This window comes from Kryptolebias marmoratus, linkage group LG8 (genome assembly GCF_001649575.2).
Source record: "Kryptolebias marmoratus isolate JLee-2015 linkage group LG8, ASM164957v2, whole genome shotgun sequence".
Classification (NCBI taxonomy): Eukaryota; Metazoa; Chordata; class Actinopteri; order Cyprinodontiformes; family Rivulidae; genus Kryptolebias; species Kryptolebias marmoratus.
Genome location: NC_051437.1, coordinates 15,998,280 through 16,019,174, shown reverse-complemented (window position 1 = coordinate 16,019,174; position 20,895 = coordinate 15,998,280). Strand labels below are relative to the sequence as shown.

Sequence of the window (20,895 nt, the reverse complement as noted above, 5' to 3'; positions counted from 1 at the left end):
CCAGGGTTACTTAACTGGTTACCTCCACCAGCGACGGCCTTCCGCTCCGGCTAGCATCCGTGTGGGTTCGAATAACCTCCGTTAAACTCTTCAAGCCGACCCGACTCGAGCTCTCCGCCCGCAGAGACCATGGCTAGCTACCACAAACCCGACGAGAAGACTTTGCAGGGTCTGAAAGACATCGCCAACAAGCTGAGGATCAACTCCATCAAGGCAACGTGCGCCTCCAACTCCGGGTAAGTCGTCCAGACTCGCTTGAAAGTCTTCAAAATAACTCGGAAATCATTAATGATCATCGTAGCGTGCGGCCGAGGCTCGCGATACCCGCGGGGCCTGCAGGCACGTGCTGCGGATTACGTTCACGCGATGTAATTTAGACTATAGCGCGAGCGTCAAGTTAATAGTATTTGTGTAGTCCTAGCATCATAGCTAGCAAGAACGTGTTCTAGTTTTAGGTGTTTTTTTAAACATGTATAAAGGTGCAAATGCACAATTATGGAAGGGGTCACCTGAAACAGGTACTGAGCTGCTTTTGCATGCTAAAAAACAAATAGCAAGGTGATAATGATAGTTATAAACTCTTATGGTCAGTTTAATAATAATAACAATAATAATAATAATGCAATATCCCTCTTAAGGGGACATGCTAAGTTCTGTTCTATTTTATTCGAGTTTGACCCAAATATTGAAGAGTTCTTGTCTTTCTGGTCTATTTGAATACAAATTTTAACTTCATTCAAACTGGCTGTGTCAAGTTTCCCTGCCAGTAGGTGAATAAAATCAAATCTGCTCAATGAGTGAGAAGAGCACCAGTGTTCTTGACACCTAAACTATGCCTTTGCCTGAAGGGTTGTAACATTTCTCCTTTCATTCCTTCCCACCAAGCAAGGAGCAAAACTCCTGGAAGCCTAAGCGGGAATAGTCGGATCGACAGGGTGCAGCTTTTATCAGTCACCTTCGCCCTCCTGGTTTTCTTTTTGAGGACAACAGTCGTGTCCTGCTCGGCTGTCCGCACACAGAAAGTCAAAGTGAGGAAAAATTGTAATGAATGACAAAATGCCTCCTGTTTGTGGGGAGCTTCTCGGCTCATCATGATGTGGTTGATGTCACATGTACAATCATGCCTAAACCTTCTGGGGCAAATCAGGGTTGTTAGTTTAGAGCCCGTTTGTCAGGCCAAAACAGATTTTTACAACACGACGAAAGCATGTAAGTCACTTTGCCAAGTGCTGTGTTGTTTTCAACATAAATATGACTTTCTGTTTTGATTGGATTTGCAGTGGATGGACTCGGCACTGTGCAGTTTATCCAGTCTCTGGAACAAAAGGCTAGTTGATGAACCAGTTTTGCGCTCTACCTTTTGTTTTTCAACAAGGAAATGATGGTATTTTGATGTTTGATTGCTCACACAAACGGTTAAAAACAAGCCTTTTCAGTGTCCGTGCCCAACACTTTACATTGTTCCTCATTCTTTGCCCGGTCTGGAAGACTACACCAATCCACTGAAGAATCTGATTTTCCTGGTTTTTCTGAATTTACCTTGCTTTATTTTTCACCAGGTTGTCTCTCAACATGAGCACAAGGGGTAAATCGGCAAATGGATCTTTTATTTTATTTTTGTTTACATTTTGTATAAAACTTAACACTGGCTGTTTACTTGTGTAGTACCTGTAGATGTTTGCAGAGTGGTTGAAATGTTATTAGCTGAAATTTAACCACAAAGGGAAGCTTTGGTCTGTTGGGTAACTTTGGATTTCTAAGTGTTGATTACAAGACTCCAAACTATTTGCAACAACTAACAGTTCACAAGCTTGCTTCCATTTTTTTTAAAGAGTCCAAGTGTGGTAACCTGAGGTAGTCTTGTTAAACATTAACTATTGACTGCGGGTGACGTTTCTAATCCCCCCCAAAAGGAGGTTATCTGTCAAATGTATTGTTTTTTTGTAAGGCTGTTTCAAGTTTTCATGCACTCTAAAATCCCAACACAAGTTCTGGATTTAACAGCACATGCATGTATGTGTGCATTTTGTTGTTTGGTACTAATGAAATCTCATTTGATCTGCTACGTTTTGAATAAAGGGCTCTTTGATTCTTGCTCCTCAGCCACCCCACATCATGCTGCAGTGCAGCGGAGCTCATGTCGGTGCTCTTCTTCAACACCATGCGCTACAAGGCAGATGATCCTCGTAACCAGTGCAATGACCGCTTTGTCCTCTCAAAGGTTAGTGCTCTGTTTCTTTGAAAACTCAGGGGTTTTCTTTTTTTTTTTTTTTTTTTTTTTTTTTTTTTTTTTTTTTATATAAAGATCATGCTATGAAACGTTGCTTCTCCTTATCAGGGTCACGCAGCACCCGTCCTGTATGCTGCCTGGGCAGAGGCAGGGTTTGTGAAAGAATCTGATCTTCTGAACCTGCGCAAGCTCGACAGTGACCTGGAAGGGCACCCCACACCAGTGAGTCTGAAGTCCTGATTTAGTTCCAATTTCTGCTTCTTTGACGAAGACATAAACTGCATTTTTTTTTTTTTCCTTTCTTTCTTTCCAATCTATTCTAATGCAATGCAGAAACTGGAGTTTGTTGACGTGGCTACAGGCTCTCTCGGTCAGGGTCTTGGAGCTGCCTGTGGGATGGCCTACACCGGCAAATACTTCGACAAATCCAGGTCAGCGTGGATCCAAAGTGATGCGATGTTCAAAAGAAGTACATTTGTGCTTTGTAATAGTCTGAAACATCACTCAGCATTAGTCTGAAATCTTTTAAAAGGTCTTTGAATTAAGATTCCAGCATTAAAAAGAGTTTGACAGTTCTCACTCATGTTAAATCAATACTACGACGTCAACTTAGTTTCACAACAGCATTGCTTATCAAAGAGCATTTTTTTGTTCTGTGTAATTCATTGAGTACTTTCGATCTATTAAAGGCCAAAGTGAGTCAGCAGTTCTGCAACAGAATCATACAAATCTTTGCTTTGGCTCTTCTCTGTGGCCTTTTTAAAGGTGTATTTCATGACCAATTAGTTTTGTTTGCCCCTCCTGTAGCATGCTCTTCTTCATTTCCTGCTACTTCCTTGTTTAGATAATTGTTTATAGTATTTAGTTTGTCCACAATTTGGGGGATTTCATTACAATCCTTCCAAAGAGTGAATTTACAGCTGTTAATGTTGATTTGGAAAAGTACATTTTTGTGTTTTCTGAGCATCAGGTCTGAATCCCTGTCCTAAACATGAATTATGTAATGACTCTTTGTGGAAAGTGAAACGGGTTCCTCACTTCCTCCTTCCCCTTTTTGCTTTGACCCTGCAGTTACCGTGTGTACTGCATGATGGGTGACGGAGAGTGTTCGGAGGGCTCGGTCTGGGAGGCCATGGCTTTTGCCTCCTACTACAAGCTGGACAACCTGGTGGCCATCCTGGATATAAACCGGCTGGGTCAGAGTCAGGCTGCGCCCCTGCAGCACGACATGGAGACCTACCGCAAGCGCTGCGAAGCCTTTGGGTCAGGAGCAAACTGATATTCTACACCTGTAATCTATGATAGAATTAAATACATTTTTTAAAATATCTGTAAATGCATTGATATTTTAATAAATGGGGCCATACTGCAGTCAGGAGCTTTCACTCTGCATGCATGAATTCCTGTTTTTTTTTTTTTGGCCTTTGTCTCCTTCAGAATGAAGTTCCACCTCAGTGGTTATTTTTGTAGTAATGACTGGTATTCTGTTAAATTTTCTGTAGGTGGAACACGTATGTAGTGGACGGTCATGACGTGGAGGAGCTGTGCAAAGCTTTCTGGCAGGCTCAGCAGGTCAAGGATAAACCCACCTGTATCGTTGCCAAGACATTTAAGGGCAAAGGACTCAAAAGTATGTGCATATGAACTTTTTTCTTTTAAATGTTGTTGACATTTTTCCTAAAAATATTTTTCCTCATTTAAAACGCGGGTCTTGTTCACTTTTTACCCTAGACATTGAAGATCAAGATAACTGGCACGGAAAGCCCATTCCAAAGGACAAGTTGGACGCTATCCTGAAGGACCTGCAGTCTCAGATTCAGGTCCCCAATAAGACCCTGTGCCCTGAGCTGCCCAGTGATGCCACAGCACCAGCTGACCTGAGCCTCATCTCCCTGCCTTCACCGCCAGCTTACAAGAAAGGAGATAAGGTACCTTAAGTTACCTTAAGTTTTTTTTTTTTGTTTGGTTTTTTTTTTAAGCAACAAAGGGCTTTTAGAGGCATTGGTAACTTCTTTAATGAGTTCAGACTCAGAGATGATCACTGGATTGAGTTTTAAGTTTACAGATAATCTGGTTTCAGTTCATGTCTTATCTTCATTATGACCTGTTTAATCTCTTTCATGCTGCTCGTCTGTCGGTTTCTACCTGAACCTCAACCTTTTCTTTACTTCAGATGGCAACACGGCGAGCATATGGCGTTGCCCTGGCCAAGCTGGGCCAGACGAGCCAGAGGGTGGTAGCTCTTGATGGAGACACTAAGAACTCTACTTTCGCTGAACTCTTCAAGAAGGCCTTCCCTGAACGCTACATTGAATGTTTCATCGCTGAGCAGAACATGGTAAATAACATCGCAGACCCTGGGTGTGTCTTTTTGTTAATACTCTTGATGCTGTTTTTTCTGATTTGCTTTTCTTTTTCTTTCATTATACCCTTCACCACTATAATCTGTTAGAATTTTTCTAATCTGTCACTCTTCATTCTTGGACCTGATGATCCCAGCTTCACTTAGGACCAGTCTACCTGAGCCATCTGTGTTTGGATCTTTTCTTAATCTCACCTGTTATCATTTAGACTAACCTATGGAAATGTATTTAACAATTACAGGTAGGAGTGGCCATTGGCTGCGCCACCCGTGACCGCACGGTTGCGTTTGCCAGCACGTTTGCTGCCTTCCTCTCCAGAGCCTATGATCAGATCCGTATGGGAGCCATCTCCCAGACCAACGTCAACCTCGTAGGATCTCACTGCGGCGTCTCCATTGGTAAACATCGAGCTGAAACATCTCATCTGTTACATGATTAGAAACGCGGCCAGCCTGTACTGTACTGATCCTTTTCCCTGCCTTCAGGTGAGGACGGTCCATCCCAGATGGCCCTCGAGGACTTGGCCATGTTCCGAGCCATTCCAACGTGTACAGTGTTTTATCCTAGTGATGCTGTGTCAACAGAGAGGGCCGTTGAGCTGTCCGCTAACACAAAGGTGGGAAGGTTTCCTCAACACATTCCAGCATATATCCTCACAACCCGTGTTAGTAACACTCTACTCATTTTTTTCTTTTCTCAGGGAATCTGTTTCATCCGCACCAGCAGACCAGACACTGCAGTCATCTACTCTCCTGAAGAGAAGTTTGAATTAGGTGTTGCTAAGGTAATCTATATTAAGTTTTTTTTCCACTTAAAATATTTCATGTATACAAAATAAGAATGAACCTACATCGTATTGTTCTCCAGGTGGTGCGAGAGTCCGACAGTGATGTGGCGACTGTGATTGGAGCTGGTGTTACTCTACATGAAGCCCTGGCTGCTTATGAGACTCTCAAAAGTGAAGGTAGACTCGAGCTGTCCAGGAGTTATCTGCCTGTATTTTACAACATGAAGTACTGGATCACTGCACGGTTATTTAACCAGTATGACTTTAATATACAAGATAAAAAACCATTTTCCTCCTACAGGAAAGAACATCTGTGTAATTGATCCATTCACCATCAAGCCTCTGGATGCTGCCACCATTTTGAGCCACGCCAGAGCCACAGGGGGGCAGATCATCACGGTGGAGGACCACTACAAGGAGGGTAAGGCTTTTCTCTTTTTTTACTTAAACTGTTTCATTGTATTTCTAAAATCAGTTGTTTAAAACTAGTTGGATTTTTCTAAATCACAACTGAAAATTTAGACTTAATGCTTTTTTTTTTTTTTTTTTTTGGGTTATCATTTTGGTTTTAAACTTGGATGCTAACCGTCAGTCACTTAGATATGCGATCTTAAATTGCCTACGTGGGATACTTGAGTGTTGAGATATTTTTGGTCCACATTCTGTCTCCCAGGTGGTCTCGGCGAAGCGGTTCTGTCTGCAGTGGGAGGCGAGCCTGGGATCGTCGTGACCCGGCTGGCAGTTTCTGGCGTTCCCCGCAGCGGAAAGCCCCAGGAGCTCCTGGACCTCTTTGGCATCAGTGCCAAGCACATCGCCCGCGCTGTCCGCCAGACGTTCGCAAACTAAACAACCGCCTCTCCTTTTTTTTTTTTTGTGCTTCCTTCACAACCCGTTAGCCTCTCTGCTGCCATCTTGTGGCTGTGAAGCTGCACTTCACTAACCCTTCATTGCTATTCATGTTGGAGGGCAGAGCGGTCGGCGCCTGACTCATTATGTACCTTCTGGTCCACATTTCCCCAGTCCTTCCTGTATTTTAAAGTCCAGATAGATGCACGGAGTAAACAGTCACTAAATACTGTAAAAGGTTTTGGCAACATTTCGGTCAGGTAACTGTCAGATCATGACTTCTAACATTCAATGAATTATTCCTCTTTTGTCTTTGAAAGCTCTGTTACTATTTGTTCATTGTACTAGTTCACATCTGTAGTCTTGCAGTGATGGCCTTTTAATGCTGAAGCTTTGACAGATGTTTAATTTTCCACAGAGTTGATTTAAAACTTCAAACATTCTACAATGACTCCTCATCATGCAGGTGTCAGTTTTACTGCTGTTTAAGCTCCTCCTGTTATTGCTGTGATGTGCTGAATAAAAAGATATTAGCTCACTGCAGTTTGTTCTTGTGGTTTTCTGTTGCAGTTCATCTGATCGGTGTGTTATTTAAATGTTTCATTTCTACGGAAAAGTCAAACTTTAAAACGTAATCCTTCAAAATGATGCCAGAATCTCACTGTCCAGTTTGGTTGAGGACATTTGTGGACCCAAAAAGTTAATTTAGTATGTAATATTCTACAATGCATGAATTATAAAGTGGATAGTATTAAATTTAAAACACCATATACAGCCTCAGACACTAACTGGGTTTATTAGACGTTTCCAGGTATAACTTCTTACTAAAGGAACTTTTTATCAGTTTCCCTTTCCTTTTGTGGTTAAAAGTGCCAGAACTCGTAAAGATCAAATCAATCAGATTGTTTTAAACTTTAAAAATGTTGTAATTGCGATGATGTTTTTCTAAATTACTATTTGTATGCAAACAGTTAATATAAGTGTTTGAAAAACTCCAGGTATTTGTAATGTTTAGAATGTACACAAAGAAATAATGGACTTTTAATTGTCTCTTTCTGTAAATCACTTATATTTGTGCCATGAAACATGACATGAACTGTCTCAGTAGAGGTTAAAGACCTGCATATGGTTACGCTCTGAGGCGCCAGGAAAGTGATTTTTAAAAAGTCAGTATTAAAATATGCAACATGTGCATCCTACAGGCCGAGCAGAGGTATTAGTAGGTGTGAGAACCCAGGGCCAGCGTCATTCCTGCTGGTGGAAACTGTTCGAGGAGGCTGCTGTCAGGCTGAGGTTACAGAAGGTGTTGAATGTGTGCTGTGGGTTCCTGCATGTTCCTGTCAGGGTTTAAACGAATCACCTCTGGACACATGGCTGTTTACCTTGGAGGAGAGCGTCAGCACCTGAGTGTTTCTGTGTTTAGTGTGAGGTTGTCCGTGAGCCATTTGGAACATGTCTGTGTCCAGCAGCACATGTGGGATATATTTAATCTTGTATTAGGTTACTATTAAAACCAAAAAACCCCGGTGGTGTCAGCATGTTTCACCCCACGGTGAAAATGCCATCATGGCTCCACTTTCAGCCAGCAGCTGCAGGGTGAGTGTGAGGATGAACACGCTCCACAGTCCATGAACAGCATGGATGGACAGAATGTAAAGATGGCCTCCTCGGAGGTGATGTTTGCATTCATATGGAGATGCTACTGGAGCTCAGCCAAACAAGACGGGCTCCGACTTGAACTGTCTGTCATCCCTGTTCCTGATTGGACGAGCTCCAAGACGAGGGTCCAACGACCCTCATCCCATTCTGACTCAAAAGACAGAAGGATTAAAAATGCTTCAGACAAAATGTTACAGACTCGCCTTCCTGGGGTATCAAACTCTTTGATCTCTGTGTCTTTATCCCCATCGTTTCTATTGTCTCCAAAACAAAAAAAAGATAGAAGTTTCCACTTTCAGCTGGCAGACAGTTCCGAGCGAGGAGACGAGGAGGAGCAGGGGTGTGTCTGTGTATTTCACGGTAGGATTGAAGGCCCTTATTAGCGCTGTGGGAGTTTATTTAGTCAACCTGTCCTCCTCCTATTCCTTCCATCCTCTTTTCACTTTTCTCTCTGAGTAGAGTTTGTCGCTTGGCACTTTTGCTCTCAGTGCTCAATATCCCAAAGACTTTCAGGGTCCAGAGCTGCTTGTTTAGGAGGATCTTAAACTGACTGCTGCTTGCAAAGATTCCTCCTTTGGGATAAGAACCAGCTGCACTCTGAGGATTTTAATTCTTTTTTGCCCCAGCCCTGAAGCTCTGAGGGAAAGCTTTGGACAGTTTTCTTTAACTAGAATAGCTCGGAGTGGGCAAAACGTCCAGTCATGCAGATACCCAGGATATGGATTGGTGTTGTTTGTCTGGTTGGCACAGCTTGGTTGGGAACAAGCCTGGATTCACTGTACGACATGAACGCAGTCTCAGAAATCTCTTCAGAGACAGCTGAGTTAGAGGTCCCTGCCACTCATCCATCGGGAGTCGATGCAGGAGCGAAGCCGCCGGATGCACACGCTGCTGGTAAGCTTGTGAGTCTTCTATGTGTCTGTCTGCTAAAGCTGGTTTGAGTCGGGCAACTTTTCAAGTCGTTCAGTTTGTCGGAGGGACGATCCAGGGGTCTGAGAGCTTTCCTTCTGCTGTTTGTTCAAGAAGAAAGCGGCGATGTTCAGCCACAGGAAAGAACAGAGCAGAAAGAAGCTGCTTTCCAAACCTTGGAGGCTGGTAGAAGGAGGAGAAGTGCCTGGGGCCGCAGGAAACATGCAGCTACAGTCGAGTCCACCGCTTACAGAATTGTAAGAGCAGACAATCACTGAAATCTGTCCTGTGGATGTGAAAATTCTTATTAATTTCACCCTGTTTTACTTTATTATTATTATTATTATTATTATTATTATTATTATTATTATTATTGTTGTTGTTGTTGTTGTTGTTGTTGTTGTTGTTGTTGTAGGCAGGGTTAGGCCGACCCCTGCTGGGCTGGAGAAAGCCAGAGAAGGGAGAGATGAAGAGCAGCACTCTGATGGCTGCGCTGAAGGAACTTCATGAAGACAAAAAAAGGCTGATGGATTATGGGAAAACACAAGAAAAAGAAGAGGAGGAGGAGGAAGAAGAAGAAGATGATGATGATGATGATGACGATGATGATGATGATGATGATGATGATGATGAAGAAGAAGAAGAGGTTTCATTTCATTGTAAAAATAAAACTATTTAGTTCATGGTACTATTCAGGACGTGTGATAAGCCGGGTTTATTTGTTTACATGTTAGGAAGAGGAAGAAGAGGAGGAGGAGGAGGAGGAGGAGGAGGAAGCAACTGAGTCTCCCAACAATCAAACAGAAAGTTGGTCTAACTTCACTCTTTCTGACTGTCAGACTGAGGACAGAGAAATCAGCTGCAGGGGGCTCGGCATGATCCAGCTGCCCGTCTTCCAGAACCAGGAGGCCACAAAACTGGACGTGTCAGGTGTGTGTTTCAGCCGTCATTCTCAAAAACAGAAGAAAACAACTCATTTGTGCCTAATGTGATGGTTCAAAATAACACACTGATAATATAATACACACACAAAAAGGAAAATAAAGCCCACCTAATTTCTACTCTAAAGTGTTTTCTTTCAGGTTATGATAAAAATGGTCTGTCCTGAAGTAAATATGGTTTAAACTAAACAACACATGGACTATTTATTTAACTTATTTAAGAAAAAGGCAGAATTTTAATGTGTAATAACTAAGCACTCTTTGTGTGTGTGATTTGTCTTTACTAAAGAAAACAGCATCTTAATCGTCGCCCCACAAACCTTCTTTGGCCTGCCCAACCTGGACACGCTGGACCTGAGTCAGAACAAGCTGGACGACGAGTCTTTCATCCAGAACTCCCTGTTTGTAAGTTTTACTGGTGGTTTTACTTCCCCTGCAGATTAAATGTCCACTGGAATAGAGTTGCAGCTGGGATTTGAAACAGAAAACTTCAATACGGATTTAATTTTCCCCTCTTGCAGAGCCTCTGAGCAGGTTTTTATGAATCACTGCGCATCTATTAAAACAAAACCCAGACCTAACTCGGCACGAGTAATAGAGTTGGATCACCAGATGCTTTCTAAGTACAACCTTGCTCTAACCTCTGAGTGATCACAAGCTGTGACCAGATTTCAACCACAGCAAGGAAACCGCTCCATTCTGGCCAATCAACACACCCCTCCTCTGATTTACTGCCGCCCTATTGGCTGGATAAAATCAGTAGGAAAACAGTGGCAGCCGAACGGTTCAGAGAACAAAAGGAAATTATTTTTGGAAGAATATTTTGCTTCATTTTCTCCTCACCTTACCATAATGACAGGGGGCTGGTGAACTGGCAGGGATCATGTCCTCTGCTTTTACACACACACACACACACACACACACACACACACACACACACACACACACACACACACACACACACACACCTACACACACACACACAAACCACCAGTAGCTCCCACTGAAGAACCTCCCAGAGTGGTTTTACCAAAAATAAAACATGACAAATGCCACGGAAAAGATGCTCAGAATGGAAATTCTTTCATTTGGTGCATCTCTGCAATCTCAAACTGGAACAGAAAATTATGGACTCCATGCGACAAGTAGCCATTTTGTCTGAGTCATCACGGTTCATTACGTTTATTCCTGTGCTTCATGCAGAACCTGACCTTTCTGAAGAAACTCAACCTGGATGGCAACCAGATCAGCAGGGTTCCTGCGCTGCCTCTATCTCTGGAGGAGCTGAAGATGAACAACAATGATCTGAGGACTCTCACTCACCTCTCCTTTAAAGGTACAACTTAGATCTCTGCAGAAAACAGAGAAACGTATATATTATAAATTAATATCTACTGTTCCCTTTTAGGTCTGACAAACCTGCTGAAGCTGGAGCTGAGGAAGAACACCCTTCGTGAAGCCAGCGTGTCGCCTTTAGCTTTCAGACCTCTTCAGGCGCTTCTGGACCTGCAGCTGGACAACAACCACTTCCACTTGCTCCCGCCGGGCCTTCCCTCCTCCCTCCAGGTGGGGTTTTCTTCTGTGAGGAGAATCCCTAAAATGTTTGGAGAGGTGATAGAAGATGTTCAGAGTGTCCTCTAAAAACGTTGCAACACTAGCAGGCAATGTCATTCAAATAAAGAAACAATTTTCAAACTTTAATACAGAAAGAAACACTTGAAGTGATATCGGTGTAACGCAGGGCTCTCCAAAGTAAGGCTGGGACCTATATTGAAAGTTGAAAGTTTACTTCTGTAATTTTCCAGATCAAATGATTTATAATTCTGAAATGACACTAGAACTGCGTTAAGTCGGAGATGATGATTCTAAACAGCCTCTTTTACTGTTTCTTTTTTTTTTTTTTTTTGCAGAAGCTAAAAATGAGAGAAAATCTGATTGAAGAGCTGACAGAGGAGCCACTGAGAGGCTGCAGACATCTGAGAGTTCTGGACCTGAGTCACAACTACATCCACGAGCTACGCATCGCCACCAACACCTGGATCCATCTGAAGTACATAAACCCATCCATCCATCCATCCATCCATCCATCCATCCATCCATCCATCCATCCATCCATCCATCCATCCATCCATCCATCCATCCATCCATCCATCCATCCATCCATCCATCCATCCATCCATCCAACCATTCATCCTTGTGTAGTTCTTTAATAGACCACTAGAGGGCAGCCAGGCTACTTTTAGTGAACCTACATAGTGGATGAAGATTAAAAAAAAAATCCTACTAACAAATTAATTTTATTTATTTACTTTTTAATGCTTTTACAGTAATAATAGACATTTCTCCTCTTCAATATGTGACGCTGACGTTTTCAGTTTCAACTATAACTGTGTCTCACACGACACACTTTTTTTAAAGCAAAAAAACCCCATATTTTTTCCTCTTTTATTGTCCTCACTTTCTTCCACAGACAGACACAAGCAGTTATCACACAAGTTATGACAGCTGACTTTGTGTACTCAGAGGAGCAGATGTGTGATTGAGAGCTCGAGGGCAACCGTGTGGCTCAGCGAGTGTGTGTTTAAATATAGTGAATTCTGGTGGGTTTTTTTTTTTTTTTTTTTTTTTACTCTGCTCCCTGGGATCCTTGTGAACCACAGTGGAAGCTCTGGGGAAAACTGCAGAAGAGAGAATGTGAAAGGGAGCGCAGGAGATAAAAACTTTGTGGGAACTGTAATTCTAAGAAAGTTGTGAAGTCAGGACGATAAAATCAGAAAATATTTAACTTAAGAAATCATCAGATCCTGCATTTATTGACTGTAAACAACAACAAAACTGGCTTCTCAGTCTTCTTATACTTAATACTTACCCTTGACCTCATTATTAGTGAAAGCAGGAACTTTTCCCACTGGCACCTCTGGCTTATTAGCTGGTCCTGTGTTTACAAAGCTCTGCATGAAAGCCAAGATAATTCTCCTTCATCTGAACTCTGCTAACACTAAAACACCAAATCCAGCAGGTTTCTTTGTGGTGCCGCGGCTATTTATTCTTCAGGCTTACAATAACAAATGCACGCTGAAGCACGGGTGCAGAATGCCGTTTCCAGCTGATGCAGGGCCTCTTTTCTCTTGTGATGGAGTCGTTGTTGTTGTTGCCTCCTGCAGGAGGTGCAGCTGGAGGACACGGGAGGTTACAGGGAGTTTGGGACTGGGACTGGGGGGGATTTGTCCTCTTTATGTACAATTCTTATCACTCTTTGTTGTGACCGGCAAACATTTTATTATAAGTGCCCAAAAGGCTGAAAGTTCCATAAGAAAAGAAAATATTTCAGAAAATGTTGTTTATTCTTTTCTATCATTTACATTTTCAGATTATTTTTACAGAACATTTTAGGAAAGGTCTGGCACAGTCAGTAATTTAACAATATTTTTTATGGCAATAATAATTTGCCACCATTCATGACTTTATTAGATTTTGTTTGAGAGATTTTTTTGTTCTACCTCGGGAAGATTTTTCAGTTTGTCAAGCATGCACTGCTCCCGTTTCAATAAGAGCCAGGACATAAAGTTTGAGCTCGGGTGACTTTTTAATTGCAGAATACTGGGAGTATTTTTGGGAGTGTTCGCACTGTTGTAGCGGCCTATTGTCTTCACATTTTCAGCCCTTTTAAAAAGCATTTGATGTGTGCAGGTTCCACAGAGCCTAGATGGTGGCTGGAGGGTTATTGGATGTGTTTTTTAGAACTGCTGTGACAGCATGTTATCATGCATTACACACATGATGTATAATTAGAGTAAAAAAAGAGGTGCATTTTATTCCAGTGCTTAATGTATCATGTACCTTTTTATGAAGAAAAGGCTTTTTCTAAGAACAAATCTCAACAGTACTTGAACATTTACCGTGCGGCCCACGGCCTGTAGAGTCTGAGCTCATCTTGGTCTTTTTTTTTTTCACTGAACACTTTAACCCGTCCCTGACTGAGGAGCAGCAAATACTGCTCCTCTAAAATCGATGCTGAGATCTTTCGTGAACAAACTCGAAAACCTGCAGAGGAGACAGAACGTCTGCTTTTATCTTATTTGCAGAGATTCCGTATCTTTTACTGCAGCGTGGCTAATTTTATTACTGAAAAGCTGTTTCTGCCTCTGTTAGCATTTCTGCCTGCCGTCGTGTGTGTTTACCCATTTTGTTTTTATGAATCAGGAGCCGATTCTCCTTGGAGGCACAACTTTCCTTTTAAATCTCACAGCAGGCGTCTCCAACCCTGGTCCTTGAGGGCCACTATCCTGCATGTGTTACTTGTTTTCCTGCTCCAACACACCTGATTCAGTGGTTAAATCACCTCTTCATGTTCTGCAGAAGCCTGTTAATCACCCATTGATTCAAATTAAGTGTGTTAGAGCAGAGGAACAAGTAAAACATGCAGGATGTTGGCCCTTGAGGACCAGGGTTGGAGACCACCGTCTCACAGCCTCACAAGAACATATATTATAGACGCACGTCCGGCTGTTTAACGCTCAAGGTTATTAATAAAAATGTCACAGCTAATTATTGTCACAGAGCTCTTCATATGTGCCCCTTCCTCAGTCAATCCCGACCTCCCTGCTGACCGCTCTGACTCAACTCCTCATCAGAAAATATCAGAGCCTGTTTAAATAAAGCCCTTCCCCTCGTGAAGGTCACATAAACACCCCGTCTTCGAATGTCTGAAATGACAGAATCTCCTGCAGAATGTCACAGATAATGGATTTCCAGTTGCTGTTTGAATTTACGCAGGCAGACATCTTCATTGTAAGAGGAGCATTGCATGACGTTAAAATACTTTGGTGTTTTCAGCACTTCAACACGAACAGTTATTTCACATAAATCACGCCTTGTTGTGTTTTATTTTGTCTTTAAACAGATGGCACTTTGATAGAACAGGAGGTGTGTTTTTGTCTCATTGGCTCTCGGTCAATCTATCGTTTTCACAGGGAAACCGTCGAGGGAGATTTGTTGTCACTTTGCTTTCAGACGAGCAGCTTTTATCATTCATCACGGCAAAAGGGTGCATTTTGTTGCGACATTTGTGTCTCTAATAGGACTCATAACCAGAGCTCTTTGTGTATCTGGCCCGGCACTCATTGGTTTTGTAATGTGCTTACATAAAGAGGGAAACAAGCAGACTTACACACCTCATTGCACATGCTCACTCCAGTTCTGCTGAAACATCACCCTGCTCTCAAGTGAAACTAATGAAATTATCTGTTCCGATTTATGGGTTTCCTCCAGAGTTTCGGCTGCAAAATGTTTATTTGATTTTGAAAACAGCAGAATACAAACACTCGGCACGGGGATTCCCGGCACAAAAACCGGGACAGCTGCAAGTACAGCTGCAGTAAATAGTTCTACGGGTCCAAAAATGTTTCAGTTTGATTTCAAGAGATTTGACAAATCGTCCAAAGGGCTTAAAGATTTCAGCCTGTGTCAATAAATCCAGTCAGCGCGCACAGAAGTGCGGATGTAATCTGTAATCACGTCCTGCCGTTTTCCATCCATCACAGCATTTTTAGGTGTACACTTCGTCTCTCTTGTTTACCTGGCACCACTGCCCCGTCTGGCTTTTCCTGGCCTGGACTCCAATTCTCTTTAACCAGAATGTCTAATGTTGGCAAAGTGGAACGGTGTGCTTTTTACTGCGTGGAAGAGGATTGAGCATTCACACTTTTGTTTGTCTGTTTTTTTTTTAAATTATTTTATTTTTCTGTAGATTCTTTGCAGTCTAACCAGTTCTATGCTAAAAAGAGCATTTCACTCTTTTTGGCTTTTAGCTAGTTTTTAGCTACTTTTAGCTCTTAGCTACTCTTTTGCTACATTTAGCTTTTATCTATTATTTTGCTACTTTTGGCTTTTATCTATTGTTTTGTTCCTTTTAGCTATCATTTTGCTACTTTTAGCTGGTGTTTTGCTTTTTTTTTGCTTTTATCTTTAGTTTTTTTAATCCAGTCTTTTGCTACATTTAGCTTTTAGCTAGTGGTCTGCTACTTTTAGCTTTAACAACTAGAGTTTCACTAGCATTTCACTCTTTTTAGCTTTTAACCAGCGTTTTGCTACTTTTAGCTTTTATCTACTATTTATCTACCTTTGGCTTTTATCTATTGTTTTGCTCCTTTTAGCTATCCTTTTGCTACTTTTAGCTGGTGTTTTGCTACTTTTAGCTTTAACAACTCAATCAATTTCAGCAAAGTTGTTCAGCACTCAGCGCTCACACTGGAGCGTTGCAGAAAATGGGATTTCTGTGGTCGTGTTTTTGTGTGCGAGCGTGTACCGGACATGCTTTGAATCAAACTGCAGTCACCCACCCAAAAGCTTTAGCTTGCTGGTAATGCTCCTGCCTCTTGATGAATATTTGGGACATGACGTAATTTATATTAATCCTGCACTCTGAGTTTATTTGTGTTTGTTTGTGTGAACACACAACATACATCTGCCCATTTGGACTCCTAGAAATGTATGTATGTGTGTGTGTGTTTGTTGGTGTGTAGGTGCCAGTAACTGGGGGGGTGCAGATGGTAAAGGACCGAGGAAACGGGGCTGCGTGTCCCTCTGCTCATTAATATCATGTGGAGCTCTGAGCAGTGGCGGACTGCTGCTGAGCTTCCTGGCAAATGAGCAGCGTGCAACTGGTTTTAACTGGTGCAGAAATGGGAGGAAAAAAAAGTTGATTTATGTGAGGGTTTGAACCAAAAGCTCGTATCTGCAATGATTCATATGCAGGTTAAAGTAAAAGTCTTGCTTTCAGTGAGCGCAGGCCTTAATGTTTTGATCACAGCGCCCCCTCCCCCCTCTCCCCCTTGAGGTTCGCTCTAGTAAAACATTTATGATTGCAACAATGGGATCTTTTATTGCACATTTGATCACCAGAGAGTAGTTTATTCATTCTCAAGTTCCCTGAAATCTGACAGGCAGAAAAGAAAAAAAAAGCCAACTGCTAACTTTGACTTTAAGTTTGATAAAAAAAAAGAAAAAAGAACATAAATTTTAAGACGTTATAGATAATGGAAGTGTGTTTTAGCTGATTGGCTCCCATTTCACTTGCCTGTGTGGTCACTGGTTAGACACCTTTTTTACTTTCTTCCTTTTTTTGCTGATGGACAGAACCCCCCCTCCCTCCTGCTGTGAACTGGGCCGTAAACTCACCACAGCTGTTTGGGATCTTTTCCACAAAAACACTGAACCCCCCTGTGCTGCATCTTCTTCCCCCGAACTCTGCTCCCACCTCCGCCATCACTCACTGCGTTTCCTGCGAACCAAACAGTTTTATACGTTCTAATCCCCGAGACGCTCGCATTTTCCCTCGAAACAGTGTCATGTTGCGCCGCCGCCCCACTGTGGCCCGTTGCTTTCTGCTCTGATGTTCCTCGCTGTTCCTCTGCAGCTTTGCCTTCACAGCCTTCCCAGTTTGGCCCACATGAGTCCAATAAGTGTAAAACATGAGGTCAGCACTGAAAACTTTTGGGCAAATAATGCAATTATTAACCCAGAGAACTATAAAACACTACATGCATCATTACTCGGACTGCTTAGTCAATATGCAACTGATTTAGTTGAAAACTCTAAAAGTCTACTTTGTTTCTGCTGCTAAGGCTGTTTAATTGTGATAATGAATATCAGAGGCTTCATACAATCCATTGTATAGCTGTTGAGACATATCAGTCTGGACCAAAGTAACACTGGCTTGTTTAATTTTCCATGTCAGGGATGTTATTCAAGATATTTCTTTTTTTCCTAAGATCTCTGGAAGACTTGGACCTTTCCCACAACCGCTTCAACTCCGTACCTGCGAATCTGCCGCGCACTCTCCGCAATCTCACCCTCCAGCACAACTACATCAGTCACATCCCTGCCTTCACGTTTCGTCACATGCGACCGGGCCTGCAGGCCCTCTGCCTGTCCCACAATGCACTGAGCCACGACGCTTTAGAGCGGGTGGCTTTTGTCGGGACCTACCGCTCGCTCGGAGAGCTCCGTCTGGACAATAACGACCTGCAGGAGATCCCTCGATGTGTGCGGCAGTTTAAGAACCTGCAGGCGCTGAGGCTGGACAACAATCACATCAGGTACAGAGGCATTTAGTCGGAGGGGATTCAAAGGGATAGTTCAGCTCATCCAAGGTGGGCTTCAGTGGAAATGAACAGAACAGTCAGTATCTTACCTGTTGTCGATAGCTCTTTGAATGACCTTACATCAGAAAAATAGAGTTCAATTTTGACCAAATCCATGAGCTAAAGGCTGTTTCAAGTGGAACCAAAACCAAAAAGAATTGCTGTCATTTCAGAATAAATTCAGTCTCAAATAATTTCAAAGCAGTTCGTGCAAACACTGTTTTATAAACCCTTCCACCACAGTCAGGTTTGCATTACACAGCTATACTGGCAGATATTATGTTATGGTATTTCTGCCAGCTAGCTCCTGATGTTGCTGTTTGTGCTGGCAACTAGTCACATACTCTCATGTAAACAACCATATAAAGAAAACCTGATTAGGATGTAAGGTTTATACAATAGTGTTTGGATGAATTTAGTCTTGTTCCCACTTGGACTAGCTATTGGCTTGTAGGAATTAACCTCTTTTTCTCCAAACTGAAGACACAAAGAGCTATCTACAGGCAAGAGACTGATTGTTTATAACTTTTCCACAGAATATCACTTCAAAAACTAATCATTTAAACTGATTTGAGCCGACTGCTGTGACTTTCTTTGAAAATGAGAATAAATGAAAAGTCTTATCATAAATAGTTTTTAACTCTTATTTGGTTTAGATCAGGGTTTCTTTTAGGAATTAAGTCTTTCTATGTATAATGTATGTTTAAATGTGTGTGTGTGTGTTGTGGCTACAGGGAGGTGAGGCAATGGGGAGTGTGTCACCCCAGTAATTCTGGCTCCACCTTGGCGTCAGTCCACCTGGAAAATAATCTCCTGGAGGTGGAGGCGATTCCCCCGAATGCTTTCTCCTGCGTTGCCGACGCCCAGGGACTGGTCCTGCATCCGCAGCGGGACGCTCACACATGAACGCCCCTGGGATGGCCTAGGTCTATGCTGCTTCCACAAACACACTGCTATCAGAGAAAGTTTGCAGGAAAATACCTTCACCGTGTCGCTCCGTCAGTCAGTCAGAGCTTTCATTTCCGAAACCCCTCGATCCGACCCTTTTATTGTCCCTGGCTCCTCTTTGAGCAGGAAGCTGTAATATTCTGATATGCAATAAAACATGTAATTTAAAGTGATTGAAGTAATTATTATATCTTTTGGGACGTGTGAGGATATGGTGTTGCTTTGAAACCTGGATGTGCGCAAAACACCGGGTTCACTCCGTCTTCCCGTCGGGCTATGTGATCCTTTGGGAATTTTACGACTAAAGAGGATTAACGTGCATCTCGTCTAATTCGGAGGTTCTCGCAGGGGGAGCCTTTAATCAGGTCGATATAAAGTTTGGGTGTGACACAGATATGCATCTAATCTTAGGCATCTCTGAAGACGGGAGAAAATGCCTGGTGACACAGTGGAACTAAAAGGCCCACGGGGAGGAGGAGGAGGCATATAAACATCGCGTTGGTGCTCTATCGCCAGAGGAGCTCCAACACAAACACCCCAGCTCAGGGTCACTCTGACCCCAAGCCTTGACGCATGCACAGATGACGTCAGTCGCTATAAGACTGTAATTGGGGTGAAAGTATGCAGGGATTAGAGGAGCGGGGCTGCCAATTACAGTGTTTTGCCTCGCAGAGGAGGAAATGAGAAAAAGGTGAGGATCATGCTCGGGCAAGGGGTGGAAGGAAAGGACAAACAAGAAGCAGAACTTCGAGGACCACAATTCGGCCATTGTTCTACAAACAGAGAAAACGTGATGAGTCCACTTTGTTTCTGCTGATCATGATCACGTGATCATATCTAGACATGGCCAGGAAGGAGAAGGAGACGATTTCAAACAGAGAAAGTAGGCAGAGAGCTTTGCTTCCCCGGGTGGAAATGGGAGCCACCTGCGCTCCCGTGGCCTGCTAACCTTCTTCACAAGATTAATTCCCAGAGCCCGATGTTCTCTGTCCTCTCTCGCTCTCTGTGCGTTGACTCGACGCATTGTTGTGTTTCACTGCTGCCGGTCCCCCCCACCTCACCCCCCACATGCGCCGCCTGTCAGAGGAGAATAATGGGCTCAGCTGAGTCAAAGATGCTTTAGGCTTCAGGTGAGTTTGACCTGTGTCGAGGCAGAAAGTTGGGACAAAAACAACAACAACAAAAAAAAGGTTGTGGACAAATCCCAGTGTTGACATCAAATAATGTGAACTGAAGATGACATAAAGGGACATTCTGACTGTTTCAAACTGCTTTTCAACAAGCCCTGTTATTGCCTGCTGCTATGAAAGGTGGGTGTCTACGTGCGACTGTTTGTTTGTCTGTCTGTTAGCAAAATATCTCATGAACCAGTGGGCAGACGTTAATGAAACCCTTTCAACGCAGTCATTGGACTTCTATCTACAAACGATTACCTTTTGGAGCCATTCATGATGGCCACCACAGCTAATCAGTCTAAGCAAACACAAAAATTACTCTAGCTCTGTCGATTTTACAGATGTAGAAAATTGGTGCGATGGAAGCTGAGAGTCATTCACAACACATACCCTGAGCGCCAACAGATTGCACAAGATCTTGTTTCAAACTTTGGCATTAACTCTTGAAGTCAACTTTATCTGTCTGTTCCGCAAAATATCTCATGAACCAGTGGGCAGATTTTAATGAAACTCTCAGAAACTAGTTTATAGATGTACATCTACAACTGATTAACTTTTGAAGTCAACTTGATTCAAACTGGCCTCCACAGCCAGCTGACCTTAGGAAAAATAGCTTTAACTCGGTCAAATTACAGATATTGAGCTAAAATGAGTTGTGGTAGTAGCTGAGAGTCATTTCCAATATCTGCTCTGAGCCCTAACTGAGGCAGGAGAAGATATACATTACTTCAAGGGATGTTTTCTGTGACTGTCTTGCTCAATAAAACGATAAAACAACCTATATTTTGACATCTGAGCTTGAGTTCATTTGCTGCTCGAGGGCTCTTTTTTAAACGTGCCAGCATACTTGCAGAAAGAAAACACTCATTTTTGCAGCAAATCAGTTAAGGTAA

General features: G+C 42.7%; 3 protein-coding genes across 4 annotated transcripts; all 3 read left to right on the top strand.

The window, feature by feature from the left end:
- The first annotated feature begins 10 nt into the window (after positions 1-10).
- On the top strand, positions 11-6,769 carry tktb (transketolase b). Its single transcript, XM_017415196.3, has 14 exons — positions 11-236; positions 2,104-2,221; positions 2,339-2,452; positions 2,564-2,661; positions 3,302-3,493; positions 3,733-3,860; positions 3,962-4,158; positions 4,404-4,568; positions 4,835-4,991; positions 5,079-5,209; positions 5,294-5,377; positions 5,461-5,557; positions 5,682-5,801; positions 6,054-6,769. The coding sequence occupies exons 1-14, from the start codon at positions 130-132 to the stop codon at positions 6,224-6,226; spliced, it is 1,881 nt and encodes a 626-aa protein (XP_017270685.1). The 5' UTR covers positions 11-129; the 3' UTR covers positions 6,227-6,769.
- Positions 6,770-8,231: 1,462 nt separating this feature from the next.
- On the top strand, positions 8,232-9,528 carry LOC119617292 (mitotic apparatus protein p62-like). 2 transcript variants are annotated; one of them, XM_037977127.1, is made up of 3 exons: positions 8,232-8,779; positions 8,909-9,051; positions 9,210-9,528. In XM_037977127.1, exons 1-3 carry the CDS (start codon positions 8,587-8,589, stop codon positions 9,471-9,473), a joined length of 600 nt encoding a protein of 199 aa, XP_037833055.1. In that variant the 5' UTR covers positions 8,232-8,586; the 3' UTR covers positions 9,474-9,528. The 2 variants fall into 2 exon arrangements, with proteins under 2 accessions (XP_037833055.1, XP_037833056.1); XM_037977128.1 differs by having other exon boundaries at positions 8,245-8,779; positions 8,912-9,051.
- Positions 9,529-9,574: 46 nt separating this feature from the next.
- On the top strand, positions 9,575-18,974 carry si:dkey-32e6.6 (extracellular matrix protein 2). Its single transcript, XM_017415056.3, has 7 exons — positions 9,575-9,724; positions 10,025-10,140; positions 10,939-11,071; positions 11,144-11,301; positions 11,646-11,785; positions 17,508-17,834; positions 18,614-18,974. Exons 1-7 carry the CDS (start codon positions 9,670-9,672, stop codon positions 18,783-18,785), a joined length of 1,101 nt encoding a protein of 366 aa, XP_017270545.1. The 5' UTR covers positions 9,575-9,669; the 3' UTR covers positions 18,786-18,974.
- Positions 18,975-20,895: the final 1,921 nt, after the last annotated feature.